Here is a 27,559-nt window from a genome sequence, read left to right as displayed (position 1 = left end):
ATAACCAGTCCACAAAAAGGCTTCTGTGGCACGGTGGCTCAGCCCCTGCTCAGTGCAGAGAGCCCAGATGTGAAGGACTAAGGGAGAAATACTTCAGTGTTCTGTCCAATTGGTGTTCACATACTGCGATGCATCCCATCCTGGAGTGGAAAGGTGATCAGCCACTTCCAGGATGGGGGACATGGCTGGTGCAAGAAGCAATAAAATCCAAAGGTTTGATGCACATTTGACATTGACTTCAGAGGAGGCCACAGCAAGCCTCCAGGATCACATAAACATTAAAAATGAGTCTGCACTGAGCTCCTTTGTCATGTAGAAATCTTGTTCTGATTCTCTGTAATGGAGCAAATTCTCTCTTGTTCATTCCGGGTCTTAGGTTATGCAATTAATCGAAAATTAAGTGAAAAGAAGAGATAAACAACAATGCCTCAACACGAATCCTTAATAGAGAGCTGCAGCAATTAGCTGTGCTAAGACACATCAGAACAACACAACATCCGTTGTCTGTGCAGACCTTCCCACTCTGCATGGACAGAACTCAACAAAATCCAAGGGAATCTGTCAGAGGAACGGGAAGCCATGCAGATATAGTGGGTCTGGGTCTCCCCATCCTTTCCCAACCAGGTTGCAGGGACAAATGGGACACAATTCCTTATCCCGAAAGCAGCTGCTAAAGCAGCAGATGCCACGGTGCCAGGAAAACATGCTCAAGCCCTGACCATCACACTGGGAACTGAGAGCTGCTGTGCTTTCCCACAGAAATACTGGAAATAAAGGTCCCAGATTACCTTCAGACCCCCATCTGCAGGGTTGCTTTTGCCCTTTTGGCCAACAGGACTGCTGGATGCCTCAGCCCACCAACAGCCCTGTCCTTAGGGCAGCTTTTACTTTTAGGTGAATTTCTGATGCCCACTAAAATTGCTCCCAGCAGCCCCCGAGCCCAATGCTGCCCTGGATGCTCATCTCAGTGCTGCTGCCCAGCCACCCTAGAGCTGGTTTTTCTCAGTGTGAAGATAATCCAGGCTTTCCCAACACGCCTCACTTTCTCTTTTAGCCACTCTCTACAGAAATCTGCGCTGTTCCAAGTCAAAACATGTCTCATTCACTGCTGATGGGAGAAAACATAAAACCTCCCAAAGAGAAGATCATGCACACAGCGTCCTGGGCAGGAGACATGACCCAAATAGAACAGCAATGTCCTAGCAGCTATTCTGAAGGCATACGTGACTGCACTCAACGTAAAAATGCATCAAGGTATCGAAACAGATATCAAGCTCCATTTGCAAACTTGCTGAAATCAATGAATTTATCTATACAAGAGGTTGGCTGCACCAAGGGGGATGTTCTGGTGCTCCTCCAAAACCAAGCTGAAGCTACATCAAAAGCAAATGCACAAGTGCTCAGGCACAGCATTGCTAAATCACATCAGTCACTCTATAGTGCTTGCTGGTTCAGTTCAAAAACCCATCCAGTGCAAAGGTGAGATGCTGCACAGAGCAGTTCTCCCAACAGGGGCAGTCTGGGACACAAAAAAGGTGGAAGGAACACAGCAAGGATGGTGGAGTGACCCCAGGGGTTGTGCTGGGACGCAAGCAAGCCCAACCCACTGCTGTAGTGAAGACCCAAAGTTGTGGTCCCCAGCTGTTTGTCCCTGGATGCAAAGGTTGCCTTCACCACAGTACAAGCACCCTTCAGGACTGGCAATCTCTTTGCCTGATCTCATCACAGTATCATCATAGAATCATTGAAGGCTTGGGTTGGAAAGGACTTTGAAGATTTTGAGGCATTAAAACCAAAGATTCAGAGGGGATTGCTATCAAATGCCTTGTGCAACCAGCAGCATGCAGGACTCCAGTGCTGTCCCCTTCTGAACACACAAACTGATGAAAAGCATCAGCCAAACAGGAGAAGAACAGGGATACTCACTCTCTCCCCAGGATCTCCCATTAAGCCCACAGGTCCAGTTGGTCCTGGAGGTCCTGGAAGGCCCTAGCATAGAAAAGACAGGGAGAAAAAAAAAAAAAAAGCCACTGAATGGAAATGTGTTATTATTTGTAACATTCATGCAAAGAGGAGGAAAAGAAATAGGGCTTTCTGTTTATTTTGACTCCAGAAAAATCAACCCCAAAGCATTTATACGCACACACACACGGCATGTGGAAGCAATAGAGCCTGGGACCAGCTGTGTGCTGAGCCCTGTGCAGGCATCAGCCCCCCGCAATGCATGCATCCAGCTCCACCAAGCTGCAAGGTGTAACCCCAATGCCACTTACTGCAGGGCCTTCGGGACCAGGGGGGCCTTCCACAAGCATACCCTAAACAGGAGAAAGGAATAACAGCGATTAGCAAGGCACATCCTCAAAGCCAACCCAGCTTCAGGGCTGAAAACCCAATGCTTTCTTCATCCTTAAATAGCCCAGGCCTTGCTGCTAGCTTCCACACTCCCTCAGTGACATCATCAAAGCCAAATATCATTTATTTGGATGATGCAGGGCATGGAGAAACAGCCCCTCACCCCAGCTTGGGGCTGCCTTCCTGCTCACTGCCTTCCTCGCCTCACTAAAGGGCAAAACTCAGCTATGGAGACGGGGAAAAGAGCTCCTTTTTGGGAAGCAGCAGTCTCTGAGACCCAGCATCTTGGAGAAAAAAAACAATAGAAAGTTAATAAGCAAACTGCAAGGGTTTTTGTCTTTTTTTGAAATTACTTTCCTAGCAGGCTGCACACTGTGATTTACTCTGCGTACCCAGGAAATGACTGTGCAGGCAAAACAGCAGAATTATGTTATTCCATTCCTTTTCATCTAAATATTTTGTCCTAACTTTAAATCAGGTCTAGCCCATACTCAGTGGAATTGAGCTGTTTCTGTTCACTTATTTATTTGGTCGTTCTTCCCCTTCATGGCTATGTAAGAGGCCACAGAGAAATCTCCCATTCAAGCAGGCAAACGCTTTCTAGAAGTAATTTCACTACCAACCATGGCAGCATTGCTCTCCTCTGGCTGGGAATTAGATGTAATCTCTACACAATACTCTTTCAACCCACACTAAATATCAGCTCCTTGCTGTTGAGGGCTACCAGGATGGGGCAGGTGATCCTGATCCCCCAGCAATGACACCCACAAGGACCTATCTCCTTTTCCATAGAAAATCCCAGAACTATTCAGCAAACACCTCCCCATACAGGGACCACAGAGCCCATCCCCATTGAGACAAACGATGGCACACTGGTGTGTTGCAGCCCCCAATACAGAACCCAACACCAACCCTTCCCCTCCCCTGTGCTAACAGTGTCTCCAGGCTGATGCAGAGAGCCCCAAGCTCACATCAGTCCCTCCCAGAACTTTCTGGGGATGCCACCAGGGTTACTATGGCCTGAGCATGCACGGGGCTGAGCTCTGCTTCCCACGGCCGGCTGCAGGATGCTCCTATGCACAGCCTGGGTTAATTAGCCCATTCACGATGCAAACATCCTTGGCATCTTCCCATATTTATCAGTTGGTTTATGTTGAGCTCCAGCTTTAGGGACATCTGGAGATTCTCCTCGGCGAGAGATCACTGCTGTTTACATGACCGCTCATCAGCAGTGGGGATATGGGAGGCTGTGGGGGCATGCCACCATAGGGGACTGCCTTGGGGGCGGCAAGCAGAGCACATGTTTGGGGCCATCCAGGGGAAGAAGGGATGTCACTCCCCTCAACACCCCATGGCTACCCACAAGTGAGGCTAACACTGCAGAAAAAGCACAAAAACTGGCCACAGCGCAGAGAGGAGCTGTGCAAAAGCTGATCAAACCCTCTCCGAAGGTTTGAGCACCTGACTCTGGCCCAAAGCAGGGAAAGGCAGCCTGTTACCCCCACAGCCGGACCACGGGGGTCCCAGCATCCCGACCACAACCCCGAGCAGCCTGTGCTGCCCTGCTGCTTCCAGCGAGTGTCAGCACAGAGCAAGGATTGAAAGACAGGCAGCTCGAAGGCAAAGATGAGAGAATTCAGCAGAACCCGCCTTCGGTTTTTCTTTTCACCCCTCTGCTGCAGCTCCGATCAAAAACCAGATAAAGAACGCAGCAGAAGTGAATTTCTCTCTGTTAAAGAGGAACTGAACGGATAGGAACACGGCGGCATTTGGTCTTGTTTACTCTCTGGCAAAAGCTATACGTGCTCCAGTGTTTTGAAATAGCAAAGGCAGCCAAATTCTTTCAGGATGATTAAACTTAACCACTATTTTGTAACGTTTCAGATTAGTTCCGGCCCAGGGTGGGCTGCTGAAGCTGCCTTCTCCATGTTGCTGCATGGTTCAGCAAAGCATTCGGTCCTTGCCTTTGTTTGCAGAGTGAGAGCAGGACCCAGAAGGGAAGGGTCAGAAATGCTTTCATAAGGCAGTGATGGAGGCCTGTGAAGCCCAGCTGCTGCCCCCAGCTCCTCACTCTGCCAGCATCGGCAATGTCTCCTTGAGAAGGAAATGGAGGAAGAATTGGAAGAGAAAAGAATAGACTGTGGGTAATGGGAAGTACAACTGCTTCGCTGGGCACTGCTTGGGCTCTCTGCCAAGAGAAACTGGGCTAACTGAGCTGCTGGTGTGCAGCTTGGCCCTTTGGAAATGTGGCTGGCGAGGTGAGTACAGCAATGTCAAGCCCTGCTCCCAGCCCCAGGAGCACCCCAGCACCTCAATAGGGACACAGACATGTGCCAGCAACCCCTTGGTCCTGCTGAGGGCATGTGAGCAGCACTGGGGAGCCCCGGCTCTATCTGCACCTATGGGATGCTTTGCTGGGCACCCACCTTTTGTGTAGATTGCATAGTTTATAACCATTCCTTAGAAAGCAAAACAGGAATGGGTCAGAGGGGAACTGCAAAGAAGGAAAGCACTGATGTTCCCCCTGGGACAACACAGGGCTTTTCTGGAAGCTGCTGGGACCTGGGAGCAGGCAATGGAGCAATCTGTGCTCTGAGAACCCTTTATTTGCACAGAGACTTTGGCTGCACCATTAAAGCCATCCCCAAACAGAGGTTTTGGGTCAGAGTGTGGTCTGGCCCCAGGCTGCAGGAGTAGCGTTGTGGGACCTCCAAAATCCCTATAGAGATGGAGAATGGCCTCTCCTCTGCCAGGCGCTTCCATTTTGGAAGGTCTGGGGTTGCGCTATAGCAAATGAGATGTCATGGGAAATTGAGCACTTCCTTCCTAATTTAAGCTGCTCTGTGAATTGTCTTAGAAAGAAATAATTACGGTATTTTATATTAAAATGGACCAAGTAATGGGAAATTTTCTTCTCAGCTGTATTACCAGGAGCACCACACCATAGAGAACGCAGAGAAGTTGTCCTTACCGGCTCAATTATGGCAGGCTCACCCTTCTGCCCCTTCTCACCCCGTGGGCCTCCAATCTGCAGCAGAACAGAATGGAACAGAACAAAGACAAGCAGTCAGAGAGAGCATCACCTGAACCAACGGTCTTGAGCAGGAACAGGAGGCAATGTCACGATATCTCTGCACAGCACAAATGGAGCAAGGAGACGTTGATGGCATGGCAAACATTGCCTCTTGGGTGGATGAACCCAAGTGGGATGGGATCCCCACCTTTTGCATTGCTTGTCTTGAGCTGTGGAGGAAGAAAATAGTTTCTGAAGCATGCAATTGATGGAAAAAAAAACTCCCTCACCCCTTCGTAGATGGTGTCCTGATTGGCAGGCATCCCAGGCCCAATGTCAGGAGACACTGTTCTGTCATAATAGTAGTAATTCCCATCATATTCTTTTATCGTTTCCTCAGTGAAGTCTTTATCCAGGTCGTCTCCTCCTTGAGCAGCCTGGAAGTGAGAGCAGCAATGCATCAGGCTGCAAATCTCTGCAGGATGTGCAATGCTGAAAGCCCAGGAGGGGACCATGGGGTTTGGGGAGGGGAAGCAGCCTCATGCTAATGGTTGTCAATAGAAAACACAAGAAAGTTTAATTCTGAAGTTTTAAGGTCTCCGGTGACCTCCAAGAGTCTTCCCCAAAGGAAGGCAAGAAGAATGGAAGGATCTTCACACAATTCTGGCCTTCCCCAGCAGCACCAACCCTCCCCCCAAGCATAAAATAACAGTGAAAGCGCAATGGTCTGAGCGAGGCAAACAACGCAGCACAAAGCAGGGGTTTGTGCTGGGACATCCCCACAGACTCCAGAGGCTTTGAGAAACGTGGAACTGAATTTTCCTGCTCGCCTTCCACAGCCTGAATATTGAAGACATCAGATTAACAAGCACCAAGTAAATGAATAAATAAACCGAACCCCATCCCGTTCTCACCATCCCAGTCAAAAAATGCAACGCGCCGTTGTGAGAAGCTAATTACAGGAGGAAATGTGGAAAAATCCCAGTTTGTTTATACAAAGCCCTCCTGTTGGTTTTGTCTGCGATCCAAGTCCACCCTGCTTTTCCAAAAAGCAGGGGCAGATTTTACAAATCTGATGCATTAACAGCTAAAATCCTTTCTGCATCTTCACAGCAACAGATGCTGCAGTACAGAGACACCAGACACGTCTCACAGTTTCCTTCCTTATGTCCACCTCCCTGCCCTCTCTGCAGCCACTTCTCTCCTTCAGTTGGAGGAGCACTATAAGGAAGGAAATGTTCTGATAATCATTTTGTTTCCTTCCCTTCTTGTTAATGAACAAAATGGTCCATAAATTGAATTACTTCCAGTGCTTCCCAGAGAGATTATCTCTTCACTGCTATGAATTCAAAATCACTTAAATGCCACCATCATTTGCAGACCTTGTTTCTGTGCCAGAACTGCTCAGAATCCATGAGCACGAGCATCTGTATCTGCATGCAGGAGGATTTAAAGAAGCCTCATTAGAAGGCAGTGCGCTTCCTACTTCTGCCCACTTTCATCATTTAATCAGCAAGGAGAACTCGTGACAAGTCATCCCATCTCATATTTTCCCGAACCAGAGCATTGAAAACGTGGGGACAGAGGCAAAATCCAAAAGAGCATCACTGAATTCCACAGCTCTGCTACAAAGCAGTTCCCAACAACCCTCATCTCTCCCCGTTCCCTTGCTATGCCGTGGCCATTTGGGAAATGGTTATGTCTGACTACAGCAACATTCAAGGTATGGAGCAGAGAGCCTCAGAAGTAAATTTCTTTGCCAATATTTCACAAGAAATCTTCTAGGAATGATTCTTAACCCAAAGTCTGGATAAGGCCAGAAGTGGGTGGCAGGCACGTAACCAGACACTGACATCTCAGATGTAGTCCTTCTGTGTTTCTGAAACAAATATTTGGCAGCACACAGCTAACAGATCCAAGTTGCTCCCAGATCCATTTTTTGACTCTATGATAAAACATGAAATAAAAAATGATTCTAAACTACTCCTTTCTAAACCACTTGATGATGGTTCCTGATTAGAAAGCTGGGAAAGCTTTGCATTAGTTTTCCTCTGCACCGTGCGAACGGATCAGGTGCTGTCACACCTCTGCTATCCTGTTAAAACTCTTTTTATCTGCGTTTGCACTTTGAAACCTTCAAGCTTGTTCATCTCCCTACAAAGCTTTTAGAGAGAACACAGCAAACTTCCTCAAATTGCATTTCGCGACACGAACATCAGAAATGCCTCTTTTGATGTTTTGATATCCCCAAATCAATTTGCTTGGAAGAAGATAATATCCTGGATTAGCGGGCAGAGCAGAAGGAAAGCTCTCTGTGCTGAGATCTTCAGGTGCTTCGGAAAGAGAAAGAACAAAAGCAGCCTGAATTCAGAACACAGTGCAAAAAGAAAAGAGGAGGTCAAAAAAATCATTGTGCAAAGTACTGCTATGCTCCATGGCTGATAACAACCTCATTTAAATCATCTTTTAGCCTTCCTTTTCAAGAAAGCGACGCAGCTTTGTGTGTGTGCATCCGGACAAGCAAAGCAAACTGCTTGATGAATAGCAGGCGATGAACAGAATATATCTGTCCCCAGCTCCTCATGTTCACAGGAGTATTGCTGCCTACTAAATCTCAGCATTGCTCCGCTGACATTTATCACAGAGTCATTAGCTGTAAGCAAACTCGAGCCCAGGAAAGTAAACAGCCTAAGCCTGCCTCCAAAACCTCTCCCCCAGTCTCCTGTATCTTCAAATCTCTTAGAATTCCAACCACAGGAATTACAGTCTGCCCAAAATCCAGACAGGTGAACTCAGCAGTGACATCCTCACATCCACACTGCTCAGACTGCTCTGCTGCTGGATGAAAGCATTCAGCTTCACCAGGAGCTCATGGCTGCAGGTGGGGCTCCCAGCTCCCACCCTGCGGTGCAAACCCTCATCCCCTTGGCTACGTGCACCTTCTGGGGCTCTGTCACACTGCATCAGCCCTCAGTGCAGGGGAACCTATGCAGACTCGTGTCCCCTCTCTGCTCATCACTGCAGGATTCAGTGGATGAAATGGAGCAGACTCCCACCCTCAAGCAGTGCCACGGCCTTTCCCATTTACATGCACCTCTGAGCTGCTGGAGGTGGGCAGCCTCAGGATGCCCTGTGATGCTTTGGGAGAGCAGGCTGAGTTTTCACACAGGAAAGCTTTGCCCAGTATTTCCCTGCCTGAGCTTTGCTCCTTTTCTATTTGATTTTCCTAACAATTTAAAGAGGCCCTTAAGCCTCTTATTTCTGCTTCCAAATTTTTTTTTATTTTATTTTTATTTTTTAAGATCACCCTATCCAATCTTTAATCCCTCCCTGTTAGAAAGCACAAATTTGGCCAAAAATTTCTGGATCAACGTCAGGAAACAGAAACATTTCCCATCCTTTGGTTCCCTCAGGCTGGCGCTCGGTCCATCCATCTGCTGGAGTGCTTTTCTTTCCCCCTGAGCATCTCTCCACTCCACTCAGCCTTCTCCCAACAGCTCCATCCCATCCGTCTGGGCTCAACACCCCTCACTCTTCAGCTCTTCCTTGGACACTTTCCCTGACATCTTTTAATTCACGCTTTCAGGCCCAGCTCCAATTATCTTGGCCAGCTTCTGCTTTCTTTTTTTGCCACTCTCTGACATCTCCCAGCAAGCCTTGAGTTTCACGGTCCCATCGCTCACTTCTACTCTGCTCAAGGAAGAACCACAGAGCACTGCCAAATCCCACCCCAGGAAACCTCATCCTACCATCAGCTCCCCATGCTGATGCTCCTGGGTAACGACAAAGTTGCCTCATCAACTAGAAAGTTATTTCCTTGCCTGGCGAGCTATGCGACACAGCTGCATGACAGCTCATTTCAGTCTCATCAGAGGATGAGACCAACAAAAACAAAAAACTGGGCAAGCCTTAAGGGCAGAGCAGTCTCAAGTGTGACATAGTGACATTAAATGTGGGGAACCGAAAACGCAACCGCTCCAAAGAGTATCAGCTGTGGAATCTGGGCTGATTCCACTGTCAGTAGATCTGCAACAAGACAGAGGGCCTCTGTGGGCAAATGGAATAACTCAAATGTGAGGGTTTGTCCCAGTGTTGAAGTCGTTTGGTTGGTTTTTTTTTTATGTTTCAATCTGAAAAATGTGGAAGTGCCATTCAGTAAGAATGACGAAATGAAAATATCCCACACCCTGACACTTCCTCTCACAGAGCTGCCCGAGCCACCTGCAGGTTTATCGTATGGATCATCGCATCTCCTTTGCTCAGGGCTAAGAAATAATAGAGATAAAATATATATATAATCAAATGAAAGGAAAAGGATTCATTAAATTACATCAGTCTCATTGTAGGTGATGACGGTACTCGTGGGGAGCTCCGCTTCCACGGCATTTTCAGTGAGCCCTCCCTGGGGGTCTACTTCCTCGTTGTAGTTGATGTCTTCATAGGGCAGAGGTGTGAAGTACTCCTCGTTGATGGTTTCATAGTTGTACTCATCCACCAGGGGGTCGTCCACGGGTGCAGATCCTTTGGTCTGCCTGCTGGGGTCCCCTGCTTCAGGGGATGGCGTGGGGGAAGGATAGTCCTGGTGTGGAAAATAAAAATCAAACTAGCATATATGAAAACCACCACAACAGGTGGAACAAAACAGATGTTCTGCATCGCCCTCCACTCCCCAGTTCATAGCTCCATTTATCAACCAGGACCTCACGTGGGTACCTGCTTGGTTTCGGGTCTCTCTCCAGCAGCCACTCCTGGGGGTGCAGGTTTGGTGGTGGGTGCTTCAGGCTTTACAGCTTCGTCAACATCTTCATAGTAGGGGTACTCGTAGTAGTAGGTGTCCCCTTCTCCCTCCCCATCGGTGTACTGCAGAGAGAATACAAGCAGCAGAACATCAGCTGGTGGCACCCAGTGGATGCCCAGCAGCCCTCTGTAGGTTGCCTTCATGCCAGTGGTCCATGCAGCACTACATTTCTGCTATGGAGTGACCATGGCAGTTTCCCTTCCTCTCGTACTTCAGCTTCTGCAACACCAGGAGCTTGAGTGTGGGCTGCTCTTTGTGCTTTCAGGTCCCGCTAATCTCTCAGCCCAGGGGCAATTTCTGCCTTAGCAAAGAGAGCAGAGCTACTCACAGCAGGAATTTGGTCACCCTCAGCTACCCTACAAAACAGAAAAACAGTTGTGTTGTTTTTAACACATAATTGGTGAGCCTTCCTGGGTCAGGTCTCAGATCTGCAGAGGGCTACGTGCATCACACCACCACGCCAAGAAGCCAGGCTGCTCTTTTCTCTCCTAATAGCATGCCTGTGATTTCCTACCTGCCCGTGACCCGCAGAGAGGAGGGCTTCAAAACCCAGATATTTTCAGAGTTTTCCACAAGGCGTCAGTCATTCTTCAGAATGAAACACAAACCAAACGTTTGGTTACAGCCGGGCACGGCCAATCTCTTTGCCAGCCCATCACTCCGGCTGGCAGCAGTCGCATGGATGAGTTATTCTTACACAGAGCAACACAGCCCAGAGACAAGCCAGCCCTTGTTGCACTGCTGGCTCCAGAAGAAGAGCTTTCTTTTCCCACTACCATGTACTTTGATCACACCAGAGTCTATCCTCCAGCAGCGCTGGCAGCACGGTTACAGCTTCCATGGGCCGCACTGCTGCAAGCTGCACTCTGCTCCCCAAAGCAGCTCCTTAACACAAAGCCCGTGGTGCATGAGCCAGAACACAGCAACGGCACTGCAGATCAGTGGGGAGAAGCTGAGAGTAAAGCAGAGGGCACTGCACTCCTGCAAACCGGGCAGAAACAGCAGCCAAGGCACTGAGAAGTGCCTGAGGGTGCCAGACGCTTTAATTGCTGTGAGCTGAGCTTGAGACCTCTTCTAAACGTGTCAAATTCAGATGATGGTCTTCTGGAAATCAGCCCCACTCAGACGTTTCCGATTGAGCAGCAGAAATTCGGAGGCACCCCATTTATTATTATTTTTTTTCCTTTACTTTTTCTAAAGAAAATAAGCTCTGACTGTAGGAAAAGCTGCCTTGTGCAGCCCAGCAGCTCATACGGGAGAAATCATTACAGATCAGCTGGGACCATTTCTGCCAAAAGGAAATTCAAATGGCAAACGTACAGGCAAAAAAAATTCCTCCTCCTCCTGACTTTGACACCTGTCGTTTCAAAGGAGTACCAGTAAAAAAAAGGACTTAATCTGGTTTCAAGTTTAAGAGCTAAAATTGGATTTTAGAAACAGGTGCACATTTTGGATGGGGTTTGGCCTGCCTGGGAAGGTCAGTGCTTCCATCGGCTCAGGATCTGTCCTCTGCAAGGTTCTGAGCTTTGAGCAAACCTGCACTGCATTCACTGGAAGAGCACAGATGAGAAGGGAAAGCCCTGTGGGTAGGAGACCAGGACTGCAGGATCCTAAGAACAACCTCTGCTTCAGCCACTGCATTATAAAGGATTTACAGCAAAGTGGGACAGGAGAAAGACTGGATAGGAGGAGGAAGTTTTTGCCTATATGGGCAGTGCAGAACTGGTACAGGTTGCACAGAGAGGCAGTGGTGCCCCATCCCTGCAGACACACAAGGTCAGATTGGAGGGGCTCTGAGCACCCAAGCAGGGCTTGGGTGTCCCTGTTCACTGCAAGGATTGTGAACACATGGCCTTTAAAGGTCCCTTCAGATTGAAACAAGCATGCTAAGCTTTGCAACCACAGCACAGAGCCCCATGTCACTGCCTCCAGGGCATCCCCACCTGCAGCCATGAGCTCCTACTCACGTATTCATCCTGGTTGGGGTCCTGGGACTGTGGAGAGTCGGGGACGGCGGTGTCACAGTCGGGGCTGTAGTGCTCACAGTAGTCATGGGCTGCCCGGGGGTCGGCCACGATCAGCAACTGCTGGATGTCACCCTGCAGGGAGGGAAGCCAAAGTCAAGGTTTAATGATAGCACCAAAAGCAGTTTACTCGCAGCATAAGGAAAGATTTTACTGGTTGGATTTTTGCAGCTGATGGTTTAGTTAGGGGAAAAAAAGTCTTCTTTAATGATAGAAAAATACTGTGAAGGCGTCGGGGGAGGGAAAAAAAAAGGAGCATTACAGCACAACTACTTGGGCACATAATAGGAACCAGAAGCTCAGAGGAGAGCCTGGCCAGAACGTCTCGGAGCCCCATGGAAAACCAAAGGATATTTTTGAAACAGGAGGTCAGGCTCAACTCCACGCACGCACTGCAGCCATGACCGCCCTCCAACGGCACATGGAGCTCTCTGAACATCCACACTGCCCTAAAATTCAACCCTGCTTTAAGCCTACTGCTCTTTGTGAATAACCTTCAGAAAATGAACCGAAAATGGGTTGCAGCTTTGGAAAAGATAGGAAAGCAAATTAACTAAATAAAGCCAAATTATTGCCTCACAGAATGCGCCCCGTATCCAGCTCTCCATCACCTGCAGTGCTGCCTGCTGGGCCATGGGATTACCTGCACCACATCATCCCAATGCCAAGGGCAGCTCCCAGGCTTCCCATCACTGCAGGATGCCAAGCCTGACCATGACAACTCGCTTGGAGCTCCTGCTGGGAATAATCTCCCAGCTGCTATATCAGATCACAGGAGCCCAGCTACCTCTGCCCCCATGACAGCCACGTGAAGACACTGATGCCCTTCTCAGCAAGGTGCTTAAAGCTTCCCATTTTGCACGAGGTTATGAGGAGTGTCCGGTGCTGCTGGAAGAAGTTGAAATAAAACAGTCACTACAGCAGGCTTGGTCTTTGTCTCCGAGAGGCAGGGAAGGAAGGCTGAAAGCTTTTTTTCCTGATAAGGTGGGATTTACACCTCAAGGAGAGCTGATAGTCTGTATCCTATCAGAGACCAGAATTAAAGTTGTTTTTTCTTGAGGAAGAGATAAAGCAAAGAAAGGCACGCTGGCTAAACACGGTGCAAAAGGTTACACAGGAGAGAATTTGCTGTAGCTGAATTCACTCTTAGCCTCTGCTGACAGCATCTCCTGAACTACATGCGAGACAAAATCTCGTCTCAACCACACTCTGCTTCCAGCAGCAGAATGGGAGCTGAGCATCTTCTTGAGCAAGGCATTGCAAAACATGGAAGGACATCACTGCAAGTCCCAGAAACTCTGGACTCAAGCTCTGGAGAAAGCCCAAACTCAGCACAAGGTGCTGGGGGATGACAGTGGCCCAGTGAGGAAAACAAGTGAAGCTTCCTGCCACCTCTGGGCTGAGAGCTTAAGAAAGTCAGCATGCACCTGAATAACTCCAGCACACGAAGTGTGCAACAGCAAAGCACGAGTTGCCTCAGAGAGTTCCTGTCAAACTCACAGTGCTCCACGAGCATCACTCACCATACCTCCTATTTTCCCATTTCCTTTTCAAACCCAATCAATCATCCTGTCCAACAAAGCTCATCCTTCTCGTGTTCCGGCAGCAGCGTGCAAAACCAGAAGGAAAAGCGATGCAGCAGATTTTGGAGGAATGAAAGCCCCAGGGAGCATCTGAGCTCAAGTGCACTGACGTGGGTCAAGCAGCTCAGGGGCAGAGGAAGGAGGAGAGCTTTGAGGGCTGCTGGACTGTTCATCTTTGTTTCATTAACAGCAAGTGCACAGCTCTGGTGGGCACCCCGTGTTAACATTCGTAAAAAGCAGACAGGAGCGAAACCTTGTTAGCAAAATTCCCAGTCAACTGACCTCATCCCTCAATACAATACAATAACAGGGACTAATTGAGGCCCTAATAAAAGCCCCACTATCTGAACTTCATGGAAGATGCACAAAGCTCCGCTGTCAAGAGCCCCATTTCTTTGATTTAGAAAGGTGACCTTAACTAGAGCAAGCCACACAGGGAGGTTTGCTGCTTGTGTGTCCTCTCCAGTGTTGCTGCTAATAAATATCACCCAGAGAGAGCTGTCCCCAACCCCAGCTCTGCTCCTCTGCACGAGTTCTCGCTCCCTGCTGTGGTTACACACAACAGCCAGCCCTCTCTCCTTACTTCAGCATCTGCTTTTTTCAGCACGAGCAGAGATAATGAAGATGCCATAAAGTTAAAGCTAACCTCCCCCCTTTCCGCATCCATGCAACAGCCATGGATTTTCCACGAGGCCTTTGCAAGAGGGGGAACACTCTCCTTTGGTGGCTTAAAGAATTTACCAGCCAAGGAGGGGAGATTTTGAAGACCAAGCTTCAAATAAAGGGGTATCCAAGCCACAGAGAATCCAACCTCAAGCCCCACGTGGGTAGTGGGGGAATCACAGACACCTGGGTAGCACAGAGGGCTCTCAAGAAGCCCTTCCAATGCTGCAGCCCAACTCCTGCCTCTCTTGGGCACGCACTGCACAGATAAATAGATTCTTTCTTTTCCTCTGAAAAGAACCAATATTTCATCTGCCTGAAGAGCCAGTGTTTCTAAAGGAAAATAAATCAAACATTGACCTTTATTCCTACAACTTCCTGCAAAGGGGAAGAGGCAGCACAGCACGCTGATGAAAATGATTCTGAATTGTGAGGCTCTTTTTTTTTTTTTCTCTTTTTTTTTCTTTCCTCCACCAAACAGATGTAAGTGCTAACTGTCACAACCAGTAAGAAATTGTTTGACATTTATGGTAAAGCCATTGGTGCCCGATGACTCATTTGCTTTATGGATTAAGTTCCATCAAGGCAGTTGAACTCAGCTCCCCAGCCAGCTCCCAGACAAGACTGGAAAAGCTCTTCAGGAGCATTTTTTAACACTTATTCTATACGTGTGCAAAAATGTCACATCGCTTCCAATGACATCAACTTCAGTAACTTGGAGAAATTGCTGTGGCTCAACAAAACAAACAGCTGGCGAGGAGAAGCACGGTGACTTCATCTGGCATTGGCAGCAGCTCCAGAAGTACTGGGCTTCTTCAGGGCTCCCACTGCAATGCACTAATGATTACTTGGACTGTTGCAATAATTACTTGGGCTGTTGTTTTAGTGCGTTGCCACAGGCACCTCAGTGACAGCGAGCATCTTTAAGAATAATTACTGCTCGCTGAGCCTTTTTAAACTCCCACATCCAACTCAGATGGCCACCACGACCCGTATGTGGCTGTGATATTACAACAAAAAAGTCTTAATTATTAGAAGCAATCAGGATGTTGCAGAGTTTTACTATGACAAACTCACTGGTTTCACAAACACAGACCCAGCCAGCCGCATTAAGAGTGACAGAAGTTCAGCATGGCTCTGCGATGAAAGCATTGAGATCTCAGCCACCAGCAAGCTTCCAACAAACCTAATCCCTGTCTCAGAGTCTGCCTGCCAGCCCCAGATGTTCCGCTTGATAGAAGCTGTCATCAGCACTTGCCCAGGGATGAAGGCTCACTGCTGAGGACGCGGCGTATCAGCATCGCCCAAGCATCCATCCCTTAAACACAGCTCTGCAGAAGAGAAGCCAAATAGCAGCAATGGGGTCACACCATGACCTGCATCCCAGACCGCTCTCGCTGGACCAGCCGGGCATCCTTTGGACTTCCGAACACATTGCAGTACAAAACTGGAAGCCAGTAGTTGGAGAGCTGCCTCAAAAGAGAATCAAAAATAAAGAAGGGAAGGGCTCACACGTAGCTGTGTGAGTCAGCTGCAAACACTTGGTGGTTGGGATAAAGGCAACACGGATGTTTGCTTCCTCGCCCTGTGCGAGGGGGGCAGCAGGAGCAGACAGGTAGTTCTGCTGTGAGACCTCTGCTATTTCCCCTCCTGTGCTCAGGTCACTGCAAGAATGGATCCCTCCTGACTTTTGGCACTCAGATGGAAGCTTCTTCTGAGCCCTGTTCAGTAAAAATAATCTCACACAGAAAAGGGGACAGATGCCTCTCCAAGAAAAAAAAAAGAAAAAACAAAACCCCCAAAAAACCCACGGCTTCAAGCAAAAGCCCTGCTTAAGGACTGACGATGGTTTCCCTTCCTCACCGCATCCTCTCCTGGCTGGTTCTTACAAACAGGGACTTTCAGAGCAAGGAGGTTGCATTTCTTGTGTACTTGCACACAACACAGTGTCTGTTATGACAGGCTGCAGTGTAGCATCGCAATATAAATTACAAGCTGCTTAGCAACAGCTCCTTAGCGAAAGAGGAGGGCAGGAAAGTTTCTCAGAAGAGAGCAAAAGCCAGATGGCTTTGCTAATTCTGGAGAGCTCCACTGAAGAAGCCATCACTCTGCCAATACCCAAACAGCAGTCAAGGACCCACGTTGTTAATAGAGTGGGAGATATTCATACAATGTTGACTTCCAAGCAGATACTATTTTTCTCCATTAGCCTCAGTTCTAACGGCCTCCCAATGTCAACAACACCCCACTCCCATGTAAGCACTCCTTGGGCAGTGGCTGCAGCCCCAGGCATGGTGCCAAGCACCTGTGGAAGTGGACAAAGCAAATGGAGAGCCAGAGCTCGCACCAAAGTCCGTTTTTGCTTAAGGGATAACACAGCTAATTCCCAAAGACAACACGCACAGCGTTCATCCACAGGATGGATTATTTACACAGTGGTGCTTTACAGGCAACAGACTCATCTGCTATTCCAGATACTTTCCTACTTGTAACGGATGAAAGATTTTCTTGCCTTTCCAAATGCCTGAGTTTGTTATAGCCATTAATCATTCCCAATTTCTTCCCAAGACTTTCCATGGAATCCTCACCAAACTCTAGCAAGCCCAGAGCCCTTTTTCTCTTCCCAGTCCCACATCCCTACCCCCAAGCCCATTCACAACGCTCACATCCTGCACCCTTAGAGCAGCTCATGTATGGATTGTCAATACCATGAAAAGAAAGGGAGAAGATGAAAAAACCCAGCCATTATTGCTCAAACAGCCACTCCTATGCCAACCCCGCTCCAGCCCCGGCACGGTGCCTAATTGAAACCCTAGTCCTTTCAGAGGGGGGACATCTAATCACCAGCTTTAAGGTCTTGAACAGCTCCCAGGCTGTTTTATGCTTATGGGCAATTGTATGTAACCTCAACCAACCCTGAGCTTAACAGACTGTGATGGGGGCTGTGGTGCTCAGACAGAACCCTACGTGCGCACCGTGCAACTCATCACCCCATAAGCCTGGAATGAGCTTTGCTTCCAGAGCACCCCACGTCCTTTCCAGCTTAAAGCCAACGCTGAGACCTTGGAGAACAAGAACTCACCAACCGGGTGGAAGAACACAGCTAAAGCAGATCAACTACTTGTCATTTCACTAAAATCCAAGAATTTAGTGGATGTTAGGATTGTTTTTCTCTCAGCCCCAAGGAACAGGCACTCTGGAGAGCAGGTGGCACTGGCAGAACTACAGAAAGCATTAAACCTACCAAGTATTTACTGCAAGGCTATTACATTTCCCTGGTTTTGTTTCAGAGAGGGAAAAGCCCCAGCAGGACCTACAGAACTGTGCTGCATGAGAGGCACTGCTGCAGGCAGCAATGGCACTCGCTCCAACAGATACAAGAAAACAAAGCTTGGAGGAAATAAAACCAAAGGGGAAAAAGCAAAAAGACCCCAGGGTGGACATGGCCAGCGCATCAGAAAGTGGACCACAGTTAAAAGCTGAGCTCTTGCAGGAGCATCCCGGGTCAGGCAGCGGCTGTCCCACGCACGTAGTGGGGTCAGGGCCAGCTTTCCTTGACTCATGTCTGGGGCTGCGAGCCGCCAGACAGCGGCTGCTTTGCTGAGCCGACAGCTACTCTTAATAATGATCACAGCTAATTGCACGAGGGAGCCGGACCCACCCAGGGGAAGTGGTGATGAGAAACGACTCCCAGTTATTCTCACGCCCTACAGCTGCCTGCATCAGTCGCTCTGACTGCAATGGCATCGCTGCCAGCATCACCGCCGTGCACCGCAGCCCTTTGGGATTGAATATTTGCATGCTTTGGTTTTTCCCCTTCCGCTTCAAGCTCTCCAGACCCCCCTTAGAACTGCTGCCTCCCATGGGGCCAGTGCTCTGGGGGCGATGCGTCTGCGTTCCTCTCTGTTGAGTGAGCACCAACACCGTAACTCCGGTTGGGATGGGAAGGTGCAGGCAGGGCAAAGCAGCCGCCAAGCAGCAGGGACGGCAGGAAAGGAGAAGGCAGCCAAGCTGACTTCCAAAAAAACTATTAAGCAAACACAAAAGACTGCTGGAACGCACTGAAAGAGAGATATCCTTAACTCACCAGCCATCGTGCCCAGCTCCGTCAGTTATTTTTATACATTTTATGGCTTTTTAAACAAAGCACAATCTTATCTGCTTGGATGTTCGGGTGTGAAGCAGGCAGTTAGGGACAGGAAAAGGGAGCTGCCATCAGACAGCTTCCTCATACCGCACAGCCCAGCCTGGAAGGACAGACGGACTGGGAGAGACCCGTCTTACAAAAGGCTGCTTTATATTCACTCCTCCTTTACAGCCTGGCCAAGCGCTGCAGTAACACAGGCAAAAATAATATGAGAGGTTTCCGTGGCTATTTCAAAGCGGGGGGAAAAGAATAGAGCACAGTTTGGAGTTTTAAAGGCAAAGAAAGGAGGACAAAGAAAAGAAGAAACACCCTGACAGCCCAAACATCTCTCTACCTTGCTACAGGCAGGATATGCCTCCCAAATTTCATTTTCTTATTGTAAAGACTGACTTTACATTTGCAAAATGAGCATTTTTACACTTTTTTTTTGGAGGGGGGGGGTAAATTGTATGCTCTGGGCAGATGTCTGAACCCTGGAGCAGATTAGAAACACGTGGGAAGAACAAGGAATCCAAACCACACAATTGTATTAAACTGCGTGACTTCTAGTTCAAGTTTCATCACATTGAAGTAAATATTTTCTCCCTAAAGCAGCAGCTGCAGGTGAGGTTATCCACACAAGGTGCTTCATATCTGCACATACGTGCACAGGCTCAGCTGCCCCTCTATGCATGCTTCATCCTTGCTGATAAGCCTCAAAGCCAACAACGTGAGGCCACAGGGCTGAAGTTGCATTTTTGGTTTGAACACGAACAAACCCTATTTCAGCTGTTTATTTCAGGAATACCACTCTGTGCAGACACTTAACTCACGTTTATGGTCATGAGACTTTTCCAAAGTACTTCCACTCCATCCTGGAGCAGAGAGGCCGAGGATGCCTCCTCCCTGGCAGCACTCAAGGCCAGGCTGGATGGGGCTGTGAGCAACCTGGTCTAGGAGGAGGTGTCCCTGCCTACAGCAGGGGGGTTGGAAATAGATGATCTGAAAGGTCCCTTCCAATCCAAACCATTCTATGACTCTGGGACTTGAATGAGCCCATCCACTGACAGAGGAGCTTTTCTAGAAAGCATCCAGATTTGGGTACTTTTGCAAGACTGCCTTCCTAACAAACTGGCTTGCATGGAGCACACATCCTACTAAAGCCCAGCATTTCTAGCAGCTTTCCTGAAGCTTAATCCTTATCATCAGCCTCTTCCTCCCTTTCTGTGAAGGCCATCACTGAGCAAACATAGCTCCCACCAGGTCCTGGGCATTCCCTGCAGAGCAGAACCCACTCCTCACTGCAGGACACAAAAGCCCAGACACAAAACCTGCTCTCTGTACCCTCCAAGCAGTGCAAGAAGCCAACAGCCACAGTATCGCAGCCCTTTGGGGCTGCAGGATGAAGAACTCCATCCATCCCCCCCACCTGCCCTCTGCCTTTGCGTATCTCCTTCCTGCAAAGACACCTTCCCAAGGAGAGAGAACAGGACAGCAGTCAGATCCCTTCGGCTCACTGGGACTGAGCCACCAAAGCCCTGAGATGTTCTCAGAGCCGTGGGATGGAAACCTTGCACAGCGACCCATCCAGACCACGCTACTAACCAGGCAGGAATGGAAGAAATAAATCTTTCTCTGAGTTATTTCCGAGTTGCTGGCTGGGCAAAGGTGTTCTTTCTATTTCTGGGGCAGGGTGAAAAAATAAAAAGAGAAAAGATAAAAGCTGGCTGCAGAGAAGCCCTTCCAAATTGACTCCGTTTTCTTTGGCTGCTCCGAAACTCCCATGAACGTGGTAAATAGTCTAAATCTTTTTTTCCCCTGTCTAGTTTTGACTGAAAAGAAGTAAAGCTGATTCTGAGAAGAGCTGGAAAGAAGGAAGAGCAAGTTTAGTCTTTTGCACACAGGGCCAGCTTGGCGTGCCATCTTATAGGCAACGAGAGGTGCCGAGGTCAGACCCAGAGGGGGTCCTTGGCAGAGCTGATCCATTTCTGCCAACACAAGAAGCTAGAGCAAATCTAGCCGTGTTCTGACAGGGCTGCTGCCCAGAGGGGTACATCCCTCATAGAAACACGGTGGGGAAACGCCTTCACTGAAGCATAAACCCAGCCTTCTAGCCACCACCACACCCCCAGCAACCAAATACTCATCTCTGCTGTGTATGCCAGAAACCACAGTGAGTTATTTAATCTGAAGGTTTAAACTCTAACACGTGAGGAAGCATTCCCCTCTAATGAATTCATCAGGACAGCAATGCATTTTTTTGGGGCTGGTTTACCCTGAAAGCAAGCCATGTGCGATCTGTGCAGCTACAGGTGTGTCTGTCTGCCTCAGTAACTCCTGCATCTCCATGCCTGATCTCAATCGCATTTGACAAAGGAAAAAAGCTCAAGGTAATTAAATTCCTATAAACATCATGAAAACGGGCAGCCAGGTGGAAGAAAGGCACGACACAGGTTCACTGTCTGAGGGAAAGCTTTGCAGCAGGTTCACATCTGATTGGTTACGGCAGCGTTCAGGACAAGGCATCTCTGTAATGTTCCTGCCATAGGAAAAGCTGCAAGTGACCACAAGGCAAATTAAAAGGAATGCCAACCAGACTCATCTCAAGGCATCTTTGAGGTTCCCAATTACAACAGCAACTGGAAGATGAGCTGAAGCACCACAAAATGAGCAGTTATTGTATTTCTGCCTATACATAGCAGACAGCCTTCGTCTCCTCTGTCCTCCAAACCCAAGAAGAGGGGAAGACAAAACCAGGTCTCAAGCGAGGCGGCTCTTAGAGCAATGGCACGGGGCACAGCAGAGCCCAGAGGGCTGACACTACACAACACTGGCCACGTTCAGGATGGCACTGCCATGAGGTGGCCTCACCTGAGCCCTCCTCACACAGTGTCATCCATCTGCACAGCAGACACGCTGCTGTTCCTGGCTCTCCATCAAACACACCAAGATCAAACCGTGGCGGTTGGTTCTTTTCCCCCTAAATGACCACACAGCAGTTTGCCACGCTGTGATTTCTGCCTTCAAATTATCAACGTGTCACAGCCCATGCAGACAAATTACACCTCTGCTCCCTAAAAATAGAGGCCCTACAATCACTGTGTGCTCTGCTGTCACTATTCTTGCTTCAAGCCCAGACACAACCTTCACAGCAGTCACTGCAGGGATTTTTGTTGGTTTGTTTTCCCCCTGCAGATTACAAACATTTAGCCAGAAATAGTGCAAATCTATAGGATAACTTCTAAAGGAATTCTGAGCTCCCAGCTATTCTTTTTAATGAAAGTAACCACTCTCTCTCTACAATACCAACACCAGGAGCTGAGAGTGACTTCCTAGCAATCGATTATTCAAAATGACAAGATACCATTCTATCAGACATCCACGCAGAACCCAAACGTTTGCTTTTAAAGCTATTGACAGTGCCAACCTGCATGCAAAATAACGGCTATGGATAAGCAGACACTGCCAGGTTTGCAAGCAGTTCCTTCCAACTGCTTTCAAATAGGAGTCTGTTTGGCTCAGCTCTGTTCCCACAGTGCAGTTCTGTTCCCCAACTGAAACATCAAGTCAGAGGATGCTGCTGAACACTTGCAAGCAGCAAATTACATAATTCAAAACGTTTCTTTTAATAACCACTTTTGAAGTTGGCTTCAACGGGTATGCAGGGCAGATCAGGATGCAGTCAGTAATGGGATTTTGATGGTCAAGGAAAGAAGGATGAATCAGGGGAAGCGTGCAGCAGGGCGATACCCTGCCTTGCAGTCATTGCTTGCAGGCACCCAACTGCCCTCCACAGCCTTGCCCACAGCTCTGGGGGTGTCCACGGTCATCACTGCCAGGGCAACCCCACAGGCATCATCCCACAAAACTGGCATTGAGGCCCACTGGAAAACTGTTAACCAGTAGCTTGCGTGTAGTGGGAGGCATTTCCATAGCATCAGCCTGTCCAGTATGGAAAAAAAAAAGACAGAAAGCCCAGCCTAAGCCTCTGAGAAATGAATGGGACAAAATGAATGGATGTCATTGTCTATCACCGTCCGCCAGCACTTAACTAGCAGTTAATAAAGCTGAGAGAAGAAGATGAAACAATGAACAGTTTTGAAATCGTGCCTTCATTCTGTGCCTGGTGTATCGAGCTGCTGTTCCCCTGCCCAGCACATCTCTCTCCTCCCAGTTCTCATCATCTGGGGGGTCATTCCCCACCATGCTCGACCTGAGCAGCCCTGTGCCCCGGCTGAGGGCTCAGCACTTTGAGCCAAGCTCCATTTCTCATGTAAAATGAGAAAACAGCAGAGTTTTCCTTGGAGAGGAGACACAGCCTTGAGGGGCTACATAAAACCAAATTAGAGAGAGGAAAGGCTGCCAAACGCTGCCCAGCCTTCAAATTTCTTCTTGTGGTCTTGCAGGCCTGACCACATACTCAAGTTCCCTGTTTTCTTTACTGTTCCATTTAGTGCTGCATTCCCCCCATCCAAGCTCACCTCCTGATGTCACCGGGTTACCAAGTGCTGATCACACTGTTCCAAAGCTTCCCCTCTTCATCCAAATCAAACAATCCACTAATAACCGAGTGAGAGGAGAGCTTTTTTCCTACACAAGTTATCCTTCAATGACATATGTGTGAACCATAAGGGATAGCTTAAAAAACAGATTCCCCCTTATTGCGAGCTGCAGCACAGCACATCGTGGTGTTGCTCTTTTGTGCCTTTCCCCCTCCGCGCCGAACGTGGCTGTTTCCTGGCTCCGGTTTCACGTTGATTTATTTCCCTTTCGTCTATGGAAAATGAGGAACGAGAGCAGCTTCTGCTCTCTGCGCCGCCTACACAAAGCTGGAGATGCAAGCAGCGTATGGGGGAATCGCTTGGTGGAAAACAGGCGGTGAAGAAGTGAGGCTGCTGGCTGAAGTGGCACGTTTGAGGCGTTGGAGTCACACTGAGCCCCATGGGAGGCTGTCGCTGAGATCTTGCTGAGCCCCACGCATGCAGCATAGCCTGGGAAGGTGTGGACCCCAGGAAGCTTTGTCCCCAGCCCTACCAGTGATGGAGGAGGGAGACGTGAAGGGAAGCAGAGGGCTAGGGGAGGTGGTGAAGAGTCCTCACCTTGGTAGAGAATGGGAAGAGGCTTGCAAGGAAACCAAAGCCTCCAGCTAACATCTAGACACAGCCATCCGTGGTGATGAAAACTCACCTCTCACAGAGAGGACGCTTCGCAGCTTCATCAGACAATTCACAACTCTGCTACAAAGGCAGTGAGAGCAACCAGGTGCCAGCCCATTCTACTCCTGCATGGTTTCCTTCCTATCCTCTCCCCTCTGAACGCTTCCCAAACTCCAACAGGAAACCCGAGGGGAGCCCTCAAGCAGCCCCAAAGCCCAGGGCTCATTCTGCAGAGCATCAGCCTTCCTCTATGGACTCGCACCCATTGTCCAAGGGTGGCTCTTTACTATCCACCAGGGCTTCCTGCTTCCAGCCCAAAGCAGCTGGAGCTCTTCTAAGCACCAAGGTACCAAAGCAGCACGCCCCTTGCTTCTATCCCCAGTTTTACTTTTCTCAATGCTGGATCAACCTGGAAGTGAAGCTGCTGTTCTCATCTCAGCTGAAGGACATTCCATCGGCACCATCACCACCCTGAGATCCACCATGAAGTTTTACCCCAGCCCTCCTCGCTGAGGTGGCTCGGGATCAAGGGGTTTTGTCTACACAGAGGCTTTTAATCAGCACTTGGAATGTTTTCTGCCCCAGGAGGTAACTACAAGAATCCAGGTTTTATGGATTAAAGGGAATGGAGGAAAATTGACCTGGCTGCCAAAGTTATCTCAGGATGTAAGTGGGATTACATGCTTAGCCGTGGGGATATCTGCTGACACACTCAGAATTTAACTTAACACCAAATTTTGGTTGAGAAAGAATTTTCCAGTGCTTGGCAGGCAGCGGTTACCAAATGACGGAGCGCTGCATGGGACACATCTGCTGGGACCACCCGAGAAGGAAACTTTTGTGCAGGTTTCTGTTGGTGCTTCCCAGCACTCCTGCAAATCTGCCCCACTCTGCTCAGTACAGAGCTGGAAACAGAGAGCAGAGCCATGGTGCACGTGCACTCCTAACATCTCCCATCTGCACACCTTTTCCTCCCTCCACAAGACAGGACTGCCTGCCCGCTGCATTCAAATCCCTCTCCCTTCCCACCTTAAATTCACCATTCCAAAGCCTTGTGTTTAATGGCACCATCCTGCTCAGCTCCCCTAGCAGAGCTAAGTGGGCACCTGCCAAGCTTTTCATCCCAAAAGAGGAGCTGGGTTTTGCTACCCTATGGCTTTCATGCGTGCAGATGCAACTCTCAGCCTAGAAATGCTGTTATCTGAACAAACCCATTTCAGACTAGGGATGGCTGCAGCATGACCAGCACAATGGCTGAGCATCACAGCTCAGATTTCAGCATTCTGAGCAGCAAGCTGGAAAAGGGTAAACATAATTTGCAGATACATTTGCTTATGCAAGGCATCAAAGCCCCAGGAAAACCGTGCTGTGTTTGCAGACATTCCAAAGCAGAGAACAGTGCACAAATGCAATATTCACCAGCAATTCTCTCGTCTCCTCACACATTTCGCTTCAGTGGCCAGAGCACTGTTTGTTCAAATAGGTTCTGACCTCCTGAACCATGGCCAGTATGTGGCTACGTGGGGAAAACAATGAGCCCACGGTGAGAGGCTTTTTTCCGTGTTCTTGGAGGGAATAGAAAACACACATACACACACGAGTACACAAATCCCATCCAATACTCTGCACAACTCATTAGGAATACCCTCTTCCAGCTCCCATCCCCAGGGTGATATATTTATTGTGAACACATACATTCGATCCTGCTCTGCTCTGTGGAAGCAAGCAGTACACCTGCACACCAGGGATGTCTGGAGCAGGCTAGGATTTTCCTTTGGGCTTTGGCAAGCAGCCCAGACCGCCTCAAAAAAAAAAAAATTAAAATAAGAAGGCCTCACCATGTGCAAGGAACATGTGTTTCATTTGTTCATACCTAAATGACAAGGGAATGGGTCTAGCACCAAGTCGACTAATAGAGGCTCCTAGTTAGGGGATGCTTTCCCCGAGCCTTAGGGAAACGACAGATTGTTGACCCTTGAAAGCAGGGTCCTGCAAAGTGAGGACAATGGTAACAAAGCCCTAAATTGCAAAGAAGCCTCAGTTTGAGCACTGGCGGGTCAGTGAGGACAGTGAGCACAGCCCCTGCCTGAGCTGCACACTGCACAGCTCGGCGCCTGTCTCCCTGCCCCTCCAGGCACCAGTTTGGCTCCACCGAGCCTGCACTTCCTCTAACGATCTGCTGCAACCATGCAAAGCAGGCTTTTTGTACATGGAAGAGAATGCCTGCCTGTCCGTAGGCCTCGGTGCCAAAAAATTCGCTTATGCAAATAAAACTAATTGGTGTGACCTCCCACGCTGAACAAGGTTTCCAAATTAGCAGGGAAGGGGAAACATGCACTGATTTGGACCAGTGGCACACCATGGTTCTTCGCTGCTCTCAGTAATGGCTTTCACATATTGTGCAGCAGCGCTGCCAGCAAAGCTCAGCTGGAAACTTTGCCCCAATAGCATGAGTATTTGGCTTTCCCCCCATGCTCAAGGTGAAGAAAATCTTTCCCAGTCTCCCAATGTGTCCATCTGCTCTCACGCAGTGTCTCCCACACCCCCAGTCCTCTCTGTGGCTCCCAGCAGATACCGATGTCCCCCACACCACTGGGAGCCCTGGCATGATGTCACTGGAGAGGAAAGGGTTTCCAGCATTACATCACCCGTCTGGGCTCTGCAATCAGCTCTCTGCACCTCAAAGTTTCCATGGAAGAACCGAGCCCCCTTCTCCTCCCTCCCTCCCACCAGCCAACAAGGGAAGCGAGCTACAAACGAAGCCATCGGCTGAAAGAGTAATGAGGAGGCCCCAAACAGCATCCATCATGTGCAACGAGCCTGCCTCGTCGCTGCCTGCCAGCATTTAGATACAAAAACTCTGCCAGGTGAGCATCAGGAACAATCAGACAGAACTCTGCTCCCCAAACCCCACATGGAAATTATACTGAAAGATGAGCTTTGCCTACCAGAGACCGTTCTGTTCCCCTTGTTAACTGTCTGAACTGCTTACTGCTCTCTGTAAAAGGGTCTCCTGGCCAGGGGCAGTGGGGCCATCGTCTTCCTGTCCTCTCCAGGCTTCTGTGGCCCAAAGGGAAAGCAGTGATGGAGAGCCTTCATGCTACTGCTCAGTATCCTTCCCCCACTGACCATTCTCCCAACTCAGCATTCTCATCCACACACTCCAAAATGACAAAAGCTCAAAGATGATTAGCTTGGAGGAGTGGCTAGCAAGGAAATGAGATTCAAGGCTTCTTGTTTGAACTACAATTACAAAAACTTGTCCATTGCACACTGCTGCTGGTGCAGCCACTGTCCTGGAATAGGCAAGGAAGCCAAGTGGTCCCCTGACTCGAGCAGGACCTCTGCCCTTCATTTACAAAATTATTACCAATAGATTTCAATGACTGCTAATTGCTCTGTATCTTCAGCATCCATCATGCTGTGCCAGCAAAACCACAAAGAAGGACCCCTCCAGAAATTGCTTCAGTTGGATCTCCTCCCATTTATGTACCACTACTACCCTGTTTCTACACCTGGGCACAACTGCAAACTGTGTACCATTACACTACCTCTGTACAGCCAGCATTTCAGATGCTCAGTTATCCAAAAACTGTTAATTACACGTTAATCAACCAGTAATAGCAACCCTTTGCCTTGCAGCTAGCATTCAGTGGTGCCCATGCCAAGGATAAAACTATGCCATCAGGCCTTGTGCTACTCTGGCTGCAAGAGCAGAGCTTGGCTCAGACAACTGCATGAAGCGATGCCATACAGCTTCCTAAGCCTGGGTGTGTATCTTGGCTGGATTAAAAGATACACGATGCACTGCATTGCTGTTAAGCATCAATAAAAGCACTTTTAT

General features: G+C 48.8%; 1 protein-coding gene across 2 annotated transcripts in view; it reads right to left on the bottom strand.

Moving 5' to 3' along the window:
* COL5A1 (collagen type V alpha 1 chain) overlaps positions 1 to 27,559 on the bottom strand; it is a 127,583-nt gene that overhangs the window by 61,847 nt on the left and 38,177 nt on the right. For both annotated transcript variants that reach the window (XM_042830738.1, XM_042830739.1), the window contains exons 5-11: positions 12,131 to 12,262; positions 10,079 to 10,225; positions 9,696 to 9,944; positions 5,656 to 5,802; positions 5,324 to 5,380; positions 2,274 to 2,315; positions 1,927 to 1,989 (exon numbers count right to left, since the gene is read on the bottom strand). In XM_042830738.1, coding sequence (XP_042686672.1) covers positions 1,927 to 1,989; positions 2,274 to 2,315; positions 5,324 to 5,380; positions 5,656 to 5,802; positions 9,696 to 9,944; positions 10,079 to 10,225; positions 12,131 to 12,262 — 837 coding nt within the window. The remainder of the gene's footprint in view (positions 1 to 1,926; positions 1,990 to 2,273; positions 2,316 to 5,323; positions 5,381 to 5,655; positions 5,803 to 9,695; positions 9,945 to 10,078; positions 10,226 to 12,130; positions 12,263 to 27,559) is intronic.

Source organism: Centrocercus urophasianus, unplaced genomic scaffold (assembly GCF_019232065.1).
Source record: "Centrocercus urophasianus isolate 14NV4802_14NV808 unplaced genomic scaffold, USGS_Curo_1.0 seq_34, whole genome shotgun sequence".
NCBI classification, from domain to species: domain Eukaryota; kingdom Metazoa; phylum Chordata; class Aves; order Galliformes; family Phasianidae; genus Centrocercus; species Centrocercus urophasianus.
This window is presented reverse-complemented; position numbering and strand designations above follow the sequence as displayed.